This window comes from Apus apus, chromosome 1, assembly GCF_020740795.1.
Source record: "Apus apus isolate bApuApu2 chromosome 1, bApuApu2.pri.cur, whole genome shotgun sequence".
Taxonomy (NCBI): domain Eukaryota; kingdom Metazoa; phylum Chordata; class Aves; order Apodiformes; family Apodidae; genus Apus; species Apus apus.
The window spans coordinates 1,505,454-1,521,819 of record NC_067282.1 but is presented as its reverse complement, the minus strand read 5'-3'; the positions used below and the strand labels follow the sequence as shown (position 1 = coordinate 1,521,819).

The 16,366-nt window shown below is 53.4% G+C and overlaps 1 protein-coding gene across 1 annotated transcript; it reads left to right on the top strand.

Annotated features, from left to right (window-relative positions):
- The first annotated feature begins 714 nt into the window (after nt 1-714).
- P2RY2 (purinergic receptor P2Y2) lies at nt 715-13,705 on the top strand. Its single transcript, XM_051608766.1, has 2 exons — nt 715-914; nt 9,484-13,705. The coding sequence occupies exon 2, from the start codon at nt 9,488-9,490 to the stop codon at nt 10,562-10,564; it is 1,077 nt and encodes a 358-aa protein (XP_051464726.1). The 5' UTR covers nt 715-914; nt 9,484-9,487; the 3' UTR covers nt 10,565-13,705.
- The last annotated feature ends 2,661 nt before the right edge of the window (nt 13,706-16,366 follow it).

The following is a 16,366-nucleotide window of genomic DNA, read 5'->3' as shown; positions in this document are numbered from 1 at the left end:
AGGGGATGTTCCTGCCCAGATCCCACCCATGCTTTCATCCTTGGAAAGGGGGGAATCCTGTCCTGGCATCACCCCGGTCCCAGCCCCAGTGGGAGGGGAGTCTGGTCCCAGTACCATCCTCCATCCCATCCACAGCCCCATCCCCGGAGAGGGGCGGGGGGGGGGGGGGAGCGGGGGGGGGGAGGGGCAAAGAGGGGGGTCATCGAGCTCCTGTCCCCGTCCCAGCCCCTTCCCCAGCCCCATCCTTGGAGGGGGAGCCCCATCTCAGTCCCTACCCCCATCCCATCCAAGCTCCCATTCCCTGGGGGGGTGCTCCTCTCCTAGCCCTTATTCCACCTCCGGTTCCCACCCCCAGGGATGTGGGGAGCGGGGAGCGGGGGGTCCCCGGTCCCGATCCCATCCATGGTCCCATCCCCGAAGGGGGGAAGGACAGAGCGGTGGGTCCCTGCTCCCCGTCCCAGTCCCGATCCCATCCATATTCCCACCCCCGGAGCGAGGGGCTCCTGTCCTCCATCTCATCCCTGGGCGATGGGGGGGGGCAGCAGGGAAGGGTGTTGGGGCTCCTGCCGGGCCCCCATCCCCCCGGGGGACGCGACCCCAGCCCAGGTCCCATCTCCGGGAGGGGGGTGCAGTCCCAGCCCCGCACCCAACCCCCGGGGATGGGCGGTCCTGCCCCGGTCCTGCCCCTTTCCCAGCCCCGGGAGGGCGCGGTTCGGTCCCAGCCCCGGCCCTTGTCCCGCTGCCCGGCGCACACGAGGCGGCGGCTGCCGGGACCGGCGGGTCGGGACCCGGGGAGAGGGCAGGAACCATCCCCGGGCATGGAGCTGCCGGCCCCGCCCGCCTGAACGGAGCCGGGAGGGGGAGGGAACCGGCACCGAACCCCCGGTACCGAGCCCAGGGCTCGGCACGGCCCGGTGAGCGGGGAGGGAGCCGGCCGGGGGGGAGCGGGGAGGGGCTGCGGGGGTGGGTGCGTGTCCTGGCACACGGGTTGGGGGCTGGGACAGAGGGGTGCGACCCCCGGGGTGTGGGAGCGGGCACGGGGTGTGGGGAGACACGGGCACACGCAGGGGCGTGGGACACGCAGTGACCCCTGGGCACGCACGTACATTGGGGGGGGGGACAGGCAGTGACCCCTGTGCATACATGTATATTTGGGGGGGACAGGCAGTGACCCCTGTGCACGCACATACATTTGGGGGGGGACAGGCAGTGCACCCCTGTGCATACATGTATATTTGGGGGGGACGGGCAGTGACCCCTGTGCATACATGTATATTTGGGGGGGGACAGGCAGTGCACCCCTGTGCATACATATATATTGGGGGGGGACAGGCAGTGCACCCCTGTGAACGCACATACATGGGTGGGGGGACATGCAGTGACCCCTGTGCATACATATATATTGGGGGGGGACAGGCAGTGCACCCCTGTGCACGCACATACATGGGTGGGGGGACATGCAGTGACCCCTGTGCATACATATATATTCGGGGGGGACACGCAGTGCACCCCTGTGCACGCACATACATTTGGGACACACACACACACACCCCCCCTGTGCAGACACACAGGGGTAGCACTTGCTGCAGGGTGGGTGACAAGGGGGTCCCCACGCACCCAAAGCAGGGAGTGGGGCACTGCAAGGGCAGAGCTGAGCCCCGGTTCCCCTCCTCGGCGCGGGGGCAGATCGCACCCCACAGGCTGCACCCACCAGAACTGCCTCAAAACCTCCCGAACTGACCCAAAGACAGGGGGGTCAGAGCAGGGGTGGGCAGCGAGCGTGGTGCTGGCACAAGCACTTCAAGCTGAGCACTTGAGGAACCTCCTGGGCTCCCTTTGCTCCTCTTTGCTTGAGCTACTTGATCGTTTGTGCATTTCTTTCCAATCACCTCTTCTGCTGCTCAGTTTCTCTTCCTCGGGGAATTCACTGGCAGTTTTTCAGGGGTTTCCTGGGCACACCTCTGCTAAAAGCTGCGGATCTGACTCCCTACTTTACTCCAGATTGTGTTTTTCCACCTATTTGCATCCTGGGGTCCCTGTTTCATTTCTTTGTGGCTGTTCTAATTTCTGCTGGGATCAGCAAGACTCTGCTTTCAAACCCTTTGACTCCTTTTAATAACTCCTAGCCCCCAAAAAAGCATCTTCTGCCCTGGAGCTGGGTGGCATCACTGCAGGGGCAACTTTAAAGGTGAAACATCTTGTTTCTGCTTCTGCTGCAGTTTTCCTAGCAGCTTTATTGCAAAACCCATTTGGCAACCTGCTGCCTTCCTGTGCACAGGCGAGGGGCAGTAAAACCCACTCTCAGGAGGATGCTGCTGCCCCTGGCTGCCAAAACTGAGCCATTTTCTTGCCACCAGGTGTGTGCCTCAAGTTCCTCTTCCTCACTTATACCCAAGCAAAGGGATCTTTGACCTTCACCTCGGTGGCTGATGGGCTAAAATGCTTTGGAGCAAAGGGGGAGACCCCTAAATACTCTGCTAAGACCTGGAGCGTGGCTGCATCCCAGGGTTTAGTGGGTTATAAAACCCCGAGAAATATTTTCGTCTCTCCTGGCTCCAAGTGGCTTTTGCCTGTCTCTGCCCGATGTGATTTTTATCTCCAGTTATTGACATAAAGCCAAAGCCATGAATAGTTTGTTGGCAGCAGAGCGTGCTGCTGGCCACGCCGCCGGCCCTCCTTCGTGCTGAACATCCCCTAATAAAGCCTCAGTGGGAACCCAGTCGGTGAACAAAGACCTTCTTGTTCCCATGGGATGCACCTTAGTAAGGGACAAGTTATCCCCTCCAAGTCTACCCCACGTGGGGTTTGGTCCTGCTTTGGTTTTGATGTAACTGCTGGTGTTGTGGTGGAACTTGATAATTGTGTTATCCTGGGCCTGGGATGCTGGTTATCTCCCACACGGGCAGAGTGTGTTTGGTGTTGCCAGGGTGGGGGTGTGTGGTGTTGGTGGGTGACTCCCTTAGTGTGGGCAGGAGGCTGTGAGGACTCTGTGGAAATGTCATTTCTCCCAGCTATGGGGCCTGTAAGATAAAACAGTTGCAAAAAGCAGGTGATTGACCAGAACCCGATCCCAGACTCTTCTCCTGGTCTGACTGTTGCTTCCTCTGGTGAGCACCAGGAAATCATGGAGAGCAGAACCAGACTCAGATTTCTGGTATAAAACCAGCACGAGGCTGCTTTCTATCTCCAGGAAGCCTAAAGGGTGTGAGCACCCCGTTTTCTCCCTGTGATAAACAAAACTCAAGGTTTGGGGGCTCCAATAGGATCTGCCCCCAGTCCTGCGGGATGCAGCAGAGTCTCCTGGATGGCAGGTGATGCAGGGGAAAAACACACCAGGAGCATCACCTTTCCTGTCACAGGGAGGGAAGTGGTGGTGAAGGGATTAAATATTGGCCACGGCGATATTTGCTTCCAGGAGGATCCATCCCTGGAGACCTGCTGTGCTGGGAATTGAGTCAGATTCAACCTAACGAAGGCAGCTTTAATTATGCACGACCAGCACGGATGACTTTAGTGCTGTTATCTAATTCACCCTAAAGCCAGAGCTTTGGTGAATCCAGATTGAGTTCCCATGGTGTGGACAAAGGCAGGAGGTCTTAGTATTGCCTGGGAAGCAGAAGCTCAAAGGGGGATTGATTCAGTGAGGAATCCAGGGAGGTTTTTTTGAGGGAAACCAGAAATTCCCAGCAAGAAAATTATTTGGCTCAAAGCGAAACATTTTATTTGACCTACAAACAAAGTCTTAAAGGTTTTTCTAAGTTGTCTCTTTTTTTATCCAAACTCTGTTTCCCCTTTTTTAGCTTGGCTGTAGGTCCTGAAAAACCCTCTAGGAAACTGAAACTCTCCCCACCCCCCCAAAAAAAAAAAAAAAGAAATATACTTTTGATGCAGAAAACAAATTTAACTCTGCTGCTTCTCAGCCTGGAGGCAGGAGGGGAAACTGAGGCACAGGGATGATTCAATGGAGCAGCTCCATTTCTGTCAGCCAGAGTGGCTGCTCAGTGCCCTCTGAGCTGCTTTCTGGGGGAAAAGAAGTGAAAAAAAATAGATTCTTCCCAAGTTTATTTTGGGAGGAATTAGGGGTTCTGGCTATTTTTGGGATGAGGTAAATCAGAACCATGAGGAATAAAAGAGGGACATTGCCAGGCAGGAAAGTGGGTAAAACCCCTTAAGCTGCTTAAACTTGGTTTGTGGTTATCTTAGAAATGTATCTTGGAGGTATCTTGTCTTGGAGAGAAGCATCAAGGAGCAATGACAATGGTGGGACTGGGATGACTGGGGATGTCCTCAGCCCACGCTGGTGGCCAGAGCCAGCCTGGAGGAGACAGGCACTGAAGGTCACCACGGGGGAAAGGAGCCAAATGGAGAGGGCAGATGAAAAACCCTGCAGTTTGGGCAGGCTCCAATTTCAGCCTGGTCCCATCTCGCTTCTCCCAACCAGACAGGCTGGGCAGCATCCGAACCCGCCGTCTGTTTGCTTTTGGTTGTTGAGGGTTTCAGCCACGGTCCCAAAGGAGAGAAAAACAATGCCAGGTTGTTCACTTCCCAGCATCTCCAGTAGCTCCTGATCCGGAGGGAGGATTTTGATGAGTCTACTCAAATGGCTGTAAATGAGGGCAGGGAAGACACCCACGCTCCCCTTGTGTCTGTTGCAGAGGAGTCGGTGGGGAGATGCAGTAAATGGATCGTGGTTTCCACCTCCAGCTTCCCAGGGCTTCACACTGGCAGAACAAAGGGCTGCGTCTGTGAGGTCCTGTCAGTAAATTAATCCAGGTTAATTAGTTGGGAAGGTCAATTAAACCCTGTCGACCCCTCTGTGAAAAGGCATTCATGGCAGCTGTGATTGGGATGAGCTTGCTTTGCTTCCGTGACTTTGCTTCTGCTGGTGGGTTCCCAAGCACCAAACACCACAGGATGGATGGGGACCACTGGGATGGCACTGGGAATGCTCAAAAATGGGCAGAAACCAGGATTAAAGCCCTTTACTCAGTGATCCAGTATCCAACCTGTGGTCCCCCTGTGCTGGCCCTGGGTGCTGCTCATCCCTAGGCTGCCCGTGACCTTCTCCAATGACAGCCCCCACCTTCCTTGTATTGACTCATCTAAATATCCCCTGCCTGGTCGTGGAAGATACTGTTACAGGAGATTTTTGGGATGCTGGCATCACATGCACATGCCTGTGGGTATATATATTTGAGAGCACGTGACTGCCAGGATTGCAACACTGATCTGCTTGGGGTTCCTCTCATCACAGGGCTCCTCACCCAGAGAATCACGGAGTCGGTTTGGTTGGGCAAGAGCTGTAAGATCTTTAAGTCCAGCCATTAACCCAGCCCTGCCAAGGCCACCACTGCCCCATGTCCCTCAGCACCATCTCCAGGGCTTGGAAACCCCCCCAGGGATTTCTCCACCACTCCCCTGGACAGCCTGGGCCAGGGCCTGACAAACCCTTCCATGAAGAAATTGTTCCAAAACTCCAATCTAAACCTTCCCTGGCACAATTTAAGGCCCTCCTCTTTCACTCTGCTCTAGTGAGACCCTCCTGTAGTGCTCAGTCTAGTTCTGGGGTCCCTAATACAGGAAGGACACGGAGCTGTTGGAGAGAGGCCAGAGGAGGCCCCGGAGATGCTGGGAGGGCTGGAGCAGCTCTGCTCTGGAGCCAGGCTGGGAGAGTTGGGGTGTTCAGCCTGGAGAAGAGAAGGCTCCAGGGAGACCTGAGAGCACCTTCCAGGGCCTGAAGGGGCTCCAGGAAAGCTGGGGAGGGGCTTGGGACAAGGGCAGGGAGGGCTGGGAGCAGGGGGAAGGGTTTCCAGCTGGCAGAGGGAGCTGGAGCTGAGATGGGAGGGAGAAATTCTGGGCTGTGAGGGTGGGGAGAGCCTGGTCCAGGTTGCCCAGGGAAGCTGTGGCTGCCCCATCCCTGGCAGTGTTGAAGGGCAGGTTGGATGGGGCTTGGAGCAGCCTGGGCTGCTGGGAGGTGTCCCTGCCCATGCAGGGGGTTGGAACTAGATGATCTTCAAGGTCCTTTCCAACCCAAACCATTCTATGATATGATTGTCTGATTATTGATCCTCCTTGGCATCCTCAGGGATTGCTGTTGCTTCCTCCCTCCCCTTGTCCCTTCCAGGGGCTGGATGTGTCACCACAGGAGCTGGTGCTCGTGCCATCAGGCCTGCAGGCAGAGCAGGGGGCAGCTGCCAGCTTCTGTGCCTTCACACGGCTTGGCTGAACGTGTCCTCCCCACTGCAGATGTAGCAGGGCTGGAGGCGAGGGGGTGGGCAGCAGCCACGGCCCCAGCAGACACTGCAGTGTTTGTCCTAGAGATTCTGGGAAAAATTGGGAAAAAAAAAAAATAATGAAAAAAGAAAAGCTTTGGCATTTCCAGAAGGAGAAGGAGGAGGTGCACGACAGCGAGGACAAGGCTGCCTTGTGAACGGGGTTTTGTGTCCGTGATTGTTCCGTTTGAGTCAACGAGAGAGCCCTGTTTGCTCCTTGCCCTGAAGGTGGAGATGTGCATCTTGGCACATCCGTGGTGCAGGATGGCCCAGGCTGACCTGCATGCTGGAGGAAATTTCCCACCTTGGCTTCAAGCACCTTGTTGGGTTTTCTGGCTGGGGTCACAGGGGGCTGCTGGGTGATGGGCTGGAAGATGGGGTCATCTTCCCCCCATCGGTGCTTCAGAGCTGGGGGACAGGTTGTGTATGGGGGACAGAAGGGGATGCAGATGTAATGGCATGGAGAAACCACGTGCAAGGCTGAAATCTTTGGAGCTCTGTAACCCTTTTCTGTGCTTTTTATGGCATCTTGTGGGGTTTCTCTCAGACAAGGTGGCCTGTCCAACCTGTTTAATCGGGTGCCAGGTCTGTGGGAAACCTCTGTCTCATTGACCACAGCTCTGCAAAGCTTAGAGGAAGGGAAGAAGCTGTGGAGAAGAGCAGCTGCAAAGCGTTCTCTGATCTGCCCAAGAACTGTCATCTCTCTCCATCTCTGTTGCTGAGGACTTGAGTGAAACAGGGTGAAGGGTGATGGGACCAAAGCTGAACTGAGTGGAGGAAGAGCAAAACCCTGGGGCTAAAACCAGAACAAGGAGAGTCCTGTCTCCTGATGTTCATCACAGAGTGGTTCCCAAAGTTCTATTTGGGTTTGTGCAGACGTTGCAGATTAGCCGGGGCGTGAGCGTGCGTGTGGTTTCTGTCCGTGGTCTCAGGAAGTGTGAGACTCAGCCAGCTCTGCTTGTGGTCTGCTCCAAGGAGAAGGGCAACGAAATGGGGGAAATGTCATCAGGGATCATGTCCATGCCACGTCTGGGTGGGTTGTCTGATCCAGTCCCTGGAGCAGGGACTGTAGTTAGCTTCGTGGGATGGACTGGAGGCATCACTTCTCCCCTCCTCCTTCGGCCGTGAGTTGTCAAGGTGCTTTTTCATGCTGTAGTGCTGCGTTTCCATCAGATGCCAACAGGGCTGGCAGCTTCTAGGAGACCCTCCTTGCTTCCTTCCCTGCAGCATCTGAATTGGAGGTAGGTTCAGGATAGCTCTGGGTCAAAATGGTGCTTGTTTGCAAGAGGGAGCATGTCCACAGCATCCTGCAGCTTGGTGGAACCAGGTTAGAGCCTGAACCCTTTAGCTGAGAAGGCTGGTATTGCCCTTTTCCACCTAAAACCAAGGTGAGATTCAGGCCAGGCCACAACCCACATGCTCATTCCAAGGGCACCTTTACTCAACCCTTTTCTTCTCCCAGTCTCTGAGCTCCTGCACTGGATTCATCTCCCTGTGACCCCATTTCCCACGGGTTTCCTGTAACAGGGGGCACCAGGGAGATCAAACCGGCGTCTTTTATGGGAGGGGAGGAAAATGCATTTGAATTTGATTCCTGGCTGATGGGCTCGCTGAGGGATCGTGTGTCAGCTGGGTCGTGGGCTGTCCCCAACACACAAAAGGGCCCTTGTCCCATCTGACACAGACAGTGCCAGACTCTGTGTGTCTGCAGAGACTCTTTCGAGTCCATTTTTCATGTCTCCGCTGCACGTTCCTGTACATAAACCAGCTTTGAGCAAGCTTGGGCAGACTTACTGGTGGTGGTGGTGATGCTGGAGGAGCAATCTCAAGGTCAAGAAGCAGGACCAGTGAGATGGTCATCGTCAGCCCACCACCAAACCCATTAAAAACCCATCATTATCCTCGACAGCCAACCCAGGCAGTGCCCCTGGGGTGGAGAACACACTCCCTTTGGCAAGGTTTGGTTACAGGGGCCTCCAGGTGTTGTGGTGATGTTAGCTCTACCAGGAGGAACTGAGGACCTCTGAAGTCAGGGCCCTGCCAGTCACAGGAATTGCTCACTAAAGAGCACAGTTCCCTTTCCTGGCCCTTTCTGCCTGGGGTTTTGTAGGGCTCACCTTTCATGGTGCTCAGCCAAGTCACTACACGTGGATGGTTAAGCCCTGGACTAGATTACATTTAAAGGTCCCTTCCAACCCCACACATTCAATGATTCTGTGCTTCTATAAGGTGCAAAGTGAGGATAAATGAAACTCCTTTTATCTGCTCAACCATAAGTCTTCCATGCTAGGAACTACCCCGGTTGTGTCAACACCCAACTCAACAAGGCCATGGGTATACAATGTGTTGGCAGGAGGCATCCACCACCACCCCTCCAGTCATTGTCACCTGCAGTGAGGTGGCACTGCCTGCCAGACAGTGAGCCATGCTTGCTGGTGGCTTTTGGGTAGACACAACCAAGTGGAGAAGGCAACCTTGGCGGGAGGAGAAGAGAAGGCTGTAGGAAGAGTATAGAGTAATGATTGCTGCATGGCTTGTGTCACAGCGTGGTTGCACTGGGCTTTTCTTCTCTAACCCACCTCTTTCAGGGACTCCTTACCTCTGTCTCATATAATAGAATCATGGAATTGTTTTGGTTGGACAAGACCTTGAAGATCAAGTCCAGTTGTTAACTCGGCAGTGCCAAGGTCACCACTAACCCATGTCCCTCAGCACCACATCTACATGGCTGGTAGGGGATGGGGACTCCCCCCCTGCCCTGGGCAGCCTGGGCCAGGCCCTGACAACCCTTGCCAGGAAGGAATTGTTCCCCAGATCCAACCTCAGCCTCCCCTGGCACAACTTGAGGCCGTTCCCTCTGGTCCTGTCGCTTGTTCCTGGGGAGCAGAGCCCGACCCCCCTGGCTCCAACCTCCTCTCAGGAGCTGCAGAGCCAGCAGGTCTCCCCTCAGCCTCCTTTGCTCCAGGCTGGACACCCCCAGCTCCCTCAGCTGCTCCTCACAAGTTGTCCAGCCCCTTCTCCTTCTGCTCCAGCCCCTTCCCCAGCTCCCTTGCCCTTCTATGGACACGCTCCAGCCCCTCCATGTCCTGAGGGGCCCAAAACTGACCTCATCTCTCTACATGCTGAAGGGCCAGGATAAGACTTGTGCTCCAGACCCTTCCCCAGCTCCGTTGTCCTCTGTGTCCTTACAGCCTCTTTGCTTTCCCCTCAGGGTGATGGCAAACCTAACAACTCCTCCAGCCTGGACCAGAGTCATCAACAGCTCCTTGGACCCGGATCATGCAGGAAACAATGCCTACAAGTGCATGTTTGATGAGGACTTCAAGTATGTCCTTCTGCCCGTCTCCTACGGCATCGTGTGCGTGGTGGGGCTCTTTCTCAACCTTCTGGCCCTTTTTGCCTTCATCTTCAGGATCAAGACCTGGAACGCCTCCACCACGTACATGTTCAACCTGGCTGTGTCCGACACACTCTACGTGGTCTCCCTGCCCCTCCTGGTGTATTATTATGCCATGGGGGACAACTGGCCCTTCAGCGTGGGCTTGTGCAAGATCGTCCGCTTCTTGTTTTACACCAACCTCTACTGCAGCATCCTCTTCCTCCTCTGCATCAGCATCCATCGCTTCCTGGGGATCTGCTTCCCCCTGAAGTCCCTGCAGTGGGGACACGTTCGCTACGCCCGGAGGGTCTCGGTCATCGTGTGGGTGGTGACTGTTGCCTGCCAGTCACCCGTGCTCTTCTTCGTCACCACCAGCGTCAAGCGTGACACCGTCACCTGCCACGACACCTCCAGCAAGGACCTCTTTGGCCAGTTTGTCATTTACAGTTCGGTGATGCTGGTGCTGCTCTTCTGCATCCCTTTCCTCATCATCATCGTCTGCTACTGCCTGATGGCCCGGAGGCTGCTGCAGCCCACCAGGGGCATCTCCCGGCTGTCCCGATCCAAAAAGAAGTCGGTGAAGATGATAATCATTGTCTTGGTGGTCTTCATCGTTTGTTTCCTTCCTTTCCATGTCACTCGTACCTTGTACTACTCCTTCCGGAGCTGGGACCTGAGCTGTCAGACCCTCAATGCCATCAATTTAGCCTACAAGGTGACTCGTCCCCTGGCCAGCACCAACAGCTGCTTGGATCCCATTTTGTATTTCTTAGCAGGACAACGATTTATGAGGTTTGCAGGCAACAAAGTGCCCTGGAAGCCTCAAAACGAGATGGCTCTGGGCATCGTGCCCAACAATCACCTGGGAACCAGCAACGATAGCGACACCTTATCCAAGGATGTGAAATCCTAGCTCTGCTCCGTGACAGAAAGGGTTAATCCCAGGTGTGGGGGGGGGAGGTCAGGATGCTCCAGGCCCTGAGGCTTTTTGGTGGTTGTGGTTCCTTGACCTGCACGTGTTCAAACAGACATTTTTTCAGGAAGATGCTGTTGTGGTTATACACACAAACCCCATAGCTCTGCCTCTTCATCCAAGCCTTCTTCTCCATCCAACCCTGAGTGGCATCTCTCCACCAGTGAGGCTGGGTGACCTCTATCGTGGTGGCCAAATCTGCTAAAAAAAATATATATATATATATAAATAAAGCACCCCCTGAATGTCTTAGATCATTTCCTAAAGCAGAATGTTGTGTGCAAAAGGTCTCCCGAAATAGATCCATCTGCCCTTCTCCAGATTCCCTGGCATGGAGGTAGCAGGAGGTTCTCTGTGCCTTGGCAGGGGAGGAAAGGCTTTTGGTCAGTGAGGAGAGTCAGCTGTGGTTCTGCTGAACAGGTCAAAGAAAATGTCAAGTGCAAATACCACCTACAGCAGGAAATGATCTCCCACAGCCCCACGGAGAACGACCTTGGAGTCCCGGTAGACAAGAAGTTCTTCATGGGACAACAATGTGCCCTTGTGGCCAGGAAGGCCAATGGTGTCTTGGGGTGCACCAGGAGGAGTGTGTCCAGCAGATCGAGAGAGGTTCTTCTCCCCCTCTACTCGGCCCTGGTGAGACCTCACTTGGAGTGTTGTGTCCAGTTCTGGGCTCCCCAGTTCCAGAGGGACAGGGATAAACTAGAGAGAGTCCAACAGAGGCTACAAGGATGATGAAGGGACTGGAACATCTGTCTGATCAGGAAAGGCTGAGAGACCTGGGGCTGTTCAGTCTGGAGAGGAGAAGACTGAGGGGGGATCTAATTCATGTCTATCAATACATGAGGGCATCAAGAAGGCAGGGACAAGCTCTTGTCACCTGTGCCCTGTGACAGGACAAGGGGCAATGGACACAAACTCGAGCACAAGAAGTTCCACCTCAACATGAGGAAGAACTTCTTTCCTGTGAGGGTGACAGAGCCCTGGGACAGGCTGCCCAGAAAGGCTGTGGAGTCTCCTTCTCTGGAGACTTTCAAAACCCATCTGGATGCCTTTCTGAGTGATCTGCCCTAGTTGGTTGGGTTTTTTTGGTCCTGATCTGGCAGGGGGGTTGGACTCAGTGATCTTCAGAGGTCCCTTCCAACCCCTGACATTCTGTGATTCTGTATCCCTGAAGAAATGCTCTCCCAGCTTCAAGCCATGGCTTCTGCTGGCAAAGCCAGGAGAAGACTCCCAGCTCCTGTCCAAGGGCTGGCTTCCCCTTAAAAAGGGTGCTGGTGGACCTCCCATCCCACTGGACTTTACTGCTTTCTTATAGGCATCTTCAGTGTTGTCAGCATCTTCCAAAAGACCTGTTGGTGCCTCCCAACAGCAACATTCATCCTTCAAAAGCTTTTAGGAACCCATAGGTTTCTTTCAGCTGCTGACTTCAATAGTCATCCCCAGCTCATTTAAAATCTGGGTGAGCTCTTCATGTCTCCTTTCTAACCCCCTTACTAGTGACTCGTTTTTGCAGCACAGGAGGGAAGACCATTGCTCATCCCCTTGGCTGAGTGCTGCCACATCTTCATTGCTGCTCAGAGGTGGCAGCTCTCTGGGACCTTCATCAGCTTGTTGTGACCTGAAATCATAGAATGCCAGGTTGAAAGGGACCTCAAGGATCATCTGATCCAACCTTTCTAGGTAGGAATGCTGGATGAGATGGCCTTGTCAAGGTGAGGCTTAAAAGTCTCTAGTGTTGGGGAAGATGCTGCCCAGCTGTTGCTGTCTGGTCTCCTCATAATCCCAGTAATCCCAGTGTTGCACTGAAGCTGGTCAGCATATCTCTTCCTGACAATGTGGACCTTCCCTGGGAACTCTGGCAGCCCTGGGTTTAGGGATAAACATGGAGCTAAACTTAACCTCAGGCTTGTCTGGACTTGCAGCCCTCATCAGCCAGGACAGTTCAAAGAAAAACTGGAGAAAACATCCACAAAATGCTTCACCAGAAGGTCAGCTTGGTCTTTCTCTCTGTAATTGTTGGGTTAGAGAGCCAAGAGCCCATGTCCATGGTTTCCTTGCCCAGCTTTGCCACGAGGATGCTGATTCCTCACCCCCAAAAAATGACAACTGCTTGTGCTGCAGCACTGGAGAAGCCACATTTTGTAAAAGCAGCCCTGGCTCTATTCTGGGAGGAGGGAAACACATTTCATCTTGGCTTAGACCAGTTCCTCAGACCTCTTCTTAGTTTCTTCCATCCCCCCTTATGAAGTGGCTCAGTGGAGATAAAGACACACCACGATGTAACGGGCCAAGTTCAGCTGAGGGCAACCAGGACCATTCAGGGTCAACTGGGAGGTTCCTGTGGTCCCAGCTTGGTGGAACCATAGCCCCGTGGAGGCCTTTTGTCCCAGCCAGTGATGTCACCCCCCACAGGAGACAAAGGATGGGACTGTCTCAGCTCTGAGCACCGTCAGCAAAGAAAAAGAGGACGTTTGTAGGGTGGTTCATCTCATCCTTGAGTGAACTTGTGGGGTGGGGTTGGGTGAAGACAGGACTTGCATCATGCCAGCACCTTATTTTCCTGGTGCCTGTGGAGGGAGCTGGGCTTTATGGGGAGGTCACAGCACAGTCACCAGGGCAAGACAACTAAGTGGGAGAAATGAATTCAGCCTGAACTGGTACAAACGTTACTCCAGGCCAGGTCTTGCCTGCTCTCCTGCACCTGCCAAAAAAAGCAACACCAAGTTACGTGCTCTGAATAATTCAACAAAAACCTGCTCGGTGTTCCCTCCTGCTCAGTGATCCCACCTTTCTCCCAGCTGCCTTCAAACCACTGCCTTGGGCAACACTGCCAGGCCCATCGAGGAGGTCCCTCCATGGTCCAGGTCCCACACAAGCCATTGTCACTGTTCAGCTGGAGAGAGGTTGGAGAGGCACCAACTGGAAGTTTATAAATAGAAATGTTTTGTTTGTTTGTTTGTAAAAGCACTAACTTATACTAAGGAGAAGAGTGAGTTTTGTGACGACTCCACATTTTTATTTTTGTAACATTCAGAAACCTCAGATTTCTTATAGTAAATAAATGGATTCCTACTCTGAGCCCTCTTCTGCCATCTCCTCCCAAGGGTACAAAGAAGAGGGGGTACTGGGGACAGAAACTGTTGAATGTCACAGACATGTTTCAAGCTCCAGATGCAGCTCTCCACACGTGGGATCCACAGTAGATACCTCCAGCATCTAAACTCCCCTAGAAGTTGGTTGCCCCAAGAGACAAGTCTTCACACCCTAGGGTGAGGTGAGATGGAGGGGGCTGCTGGAGTTCCCTCAAACCCAACAGCACATTGGGGAGGGTTTTACTTCATCTTGCTGCTTTCTCCCCTTTTCCAGATGGCCCAGTAACACCAGTGCTCATCCCCACATCCTTGCTCCTCAGAGACAGAAAGACCTGGAGGGCTCAACAGTCACAGGTGAAAATTTGCTGTGGATACAGATTTGAGCATCCTAGTACGTCCCAGGATGGCTCCTTATGGTCAAAGTGAACCTCTGGACCTCAGAAACCACTGAGAAGGTCTTCAGACCTCCCCCTGACCCATCCACAGTGGGTGATGCAGCTCCTTATGGTGTGCCCACAGGCACTGCAGACCCTTGCAGCACTGCCCCATCACTGCAACAGGCCAACCTGAAACCTCTGATTTACCCCTTCAAGGTCTAACAAAGATTCAGGCCAAGTAGAAGATGGCCTACAAGAGACCAGTGCTCCTGGAGTCCATCTGCCAAGTGGAACCTCCTCTGTGAATCTCTTCCTCCACCTAATGTCTCTTGAATTAAACTCTTGCAGAAGGCTGATTCCACCCCTTCAGGAGGCAAAACCCCTGATAACATGATGAATTTCATAGCTGATCTTTTTGGTTGTGTCTCCATGGACTTGGTGGGTAGCTTCTCCTAGACCTCTCCTGTTGAAGACCAGAAGCAGTTGCTAGATTAAGCAATCAATGACTAAATCTCTTAAGTAATTAAATGTCCCATCCCACAGATCACATTTTTTCTGCTTCACCCAGCAATTCATGGAGCCACCGAACCAAGAGGTGTTACCCCATGTCATTGAAACCTTCTCAAAGGCTTCTCACCTTCCTCCACAGGCACCAGGAGAAGTTGTTTCCCTGAAACAGCCCCCAGTCCCCCTGACAAAGTAGATGTTTTGTTTTCTCTTGCAGTTTATCTGCTCCTTGCTCCCCAGCCTGGCTTTTGCAGTGCTTTTCTGCCAACATCAGGAGTCTTTTAGGACACATTCATCTCAGCTGATGAATTTATTGCAAACTGTGGACAAGTTACCTTGGGATCCACCTGGCAGTAATTAGAGCAGCTCTAATTCCTGATTGCTCCAGCCTGCCAAGAAGTTTGGGGCCTTTTTGCTGATCTCCCAGCAATGGTTTTAAGATGCAGACACGGTCAATACCCACTGCCCTGCAGGGTGGGATGGAGAAGCACTTCAAGGTCCCCTGCACCACTGGAGAAGGCCAGGTTGGCCAGTGCTTTGTGCAACCTGGTCTAGTGGGAGGTGTCCCTGCCCATGCAGGGGGGTTGGAACTAGATGATCTTCTAGGCCCCTTCCAACCCAAACCATTCTATGATCCTATGATCTTTTAACAAACTTCCCAGCCCTTGCAGTTGCCAAAACGTGAAGGCTCAAAAGCATCAAGCTGAAGAAACAGCTGCAGACCACAAAACAGTGAAATTAATCATCCCAAAATACAATTTCTGCTGGTTTTCAGCCCGGGTTTTGGGGTCCCACCCCAAGGGGAAGCCATGTGGACAAAGGGCTGGCACGTGAGTAGCTTTAGCTCATGGGTCGTAGGATGTCACACCCAAGCTTTTCTTGTAATGGTTTCTCTGGAGCTCATGTGAGTCACTCAAACCCAAGAATGAGGATGAAGCAAGAATAATACCCACAGACAGGGAACACAGAGATCCTGCACTGTCTTCAGAGAAACAAACCAAAAAAAAAAAACCCAAACCCCAAAACCACTGTTTCTAAATATCTCTTAGCACTGGGAGCACAAAGGGAAAGTTAAGAGCACTGAGGGTTCCCTGCCAAGAAAATAAATCTGCCATGTGGCTTGGAGGGATGCAAGGGCCTGCTAGACCTTCCCAGCACCCCAGTACAGGGCTTTTCCTTCCAGATATTCCTTTCTAGGAAGCAGACCCCTCATCTGGCAGAGGCAGAGCTTTATTGATACTGGAAACTACTGGGTACATCCACTTCTTTTCTGAGTAATGAGGCTTGGCTTAATTTGTCTTCTGTTTTTTTTCACCCTGGGGCTGGATTTTCTAAGGGCTGAGTCTTTCTGTCTGCCCCTCTGAGTCCTGGGGGCCCACAGGAAAGCTGGGGAGGGGCTTTTCATAGTGATGGGACAAGGGGTGATGGTTTGAAACTGAGAGAGGGGAGATTGAGGTTAGATATGAGGAAGAAATTCTTCATTCTCAGGGTGGTGAGGGACTGGGATGGGTTGCCCAGGGAGGTTGTTGTTGCCCCAGCCCTGGAGGTTTTTAAGGCCAGGTTGGATGAGGTTTTGTGTCACCTGATCTAGTGGTTCCCTGCTCATGGCAGAGGGGTTGGAACTGGGTGATCTTTAAGGTCCCTTCCAACCTTAGTGATTCTGTGATTTCTGATCGAGTTGGTCAATTCAATAGAGGGACAAAGTTACTGTTGAGCTGCTCTGAGTTTCATAGAAAACAACTCAGAAGGCAAAGAAGGCAGAG

What these genes read in the sequence shown, in the direction of transcription:
- P2RY2 (XM_051608766.1), top strand. Translation starts at nt 9,488, where the DNA reads ATGGCAAACCTAACAACTCCTCCAGCCTGGACCAGAGTCATCAACAGC.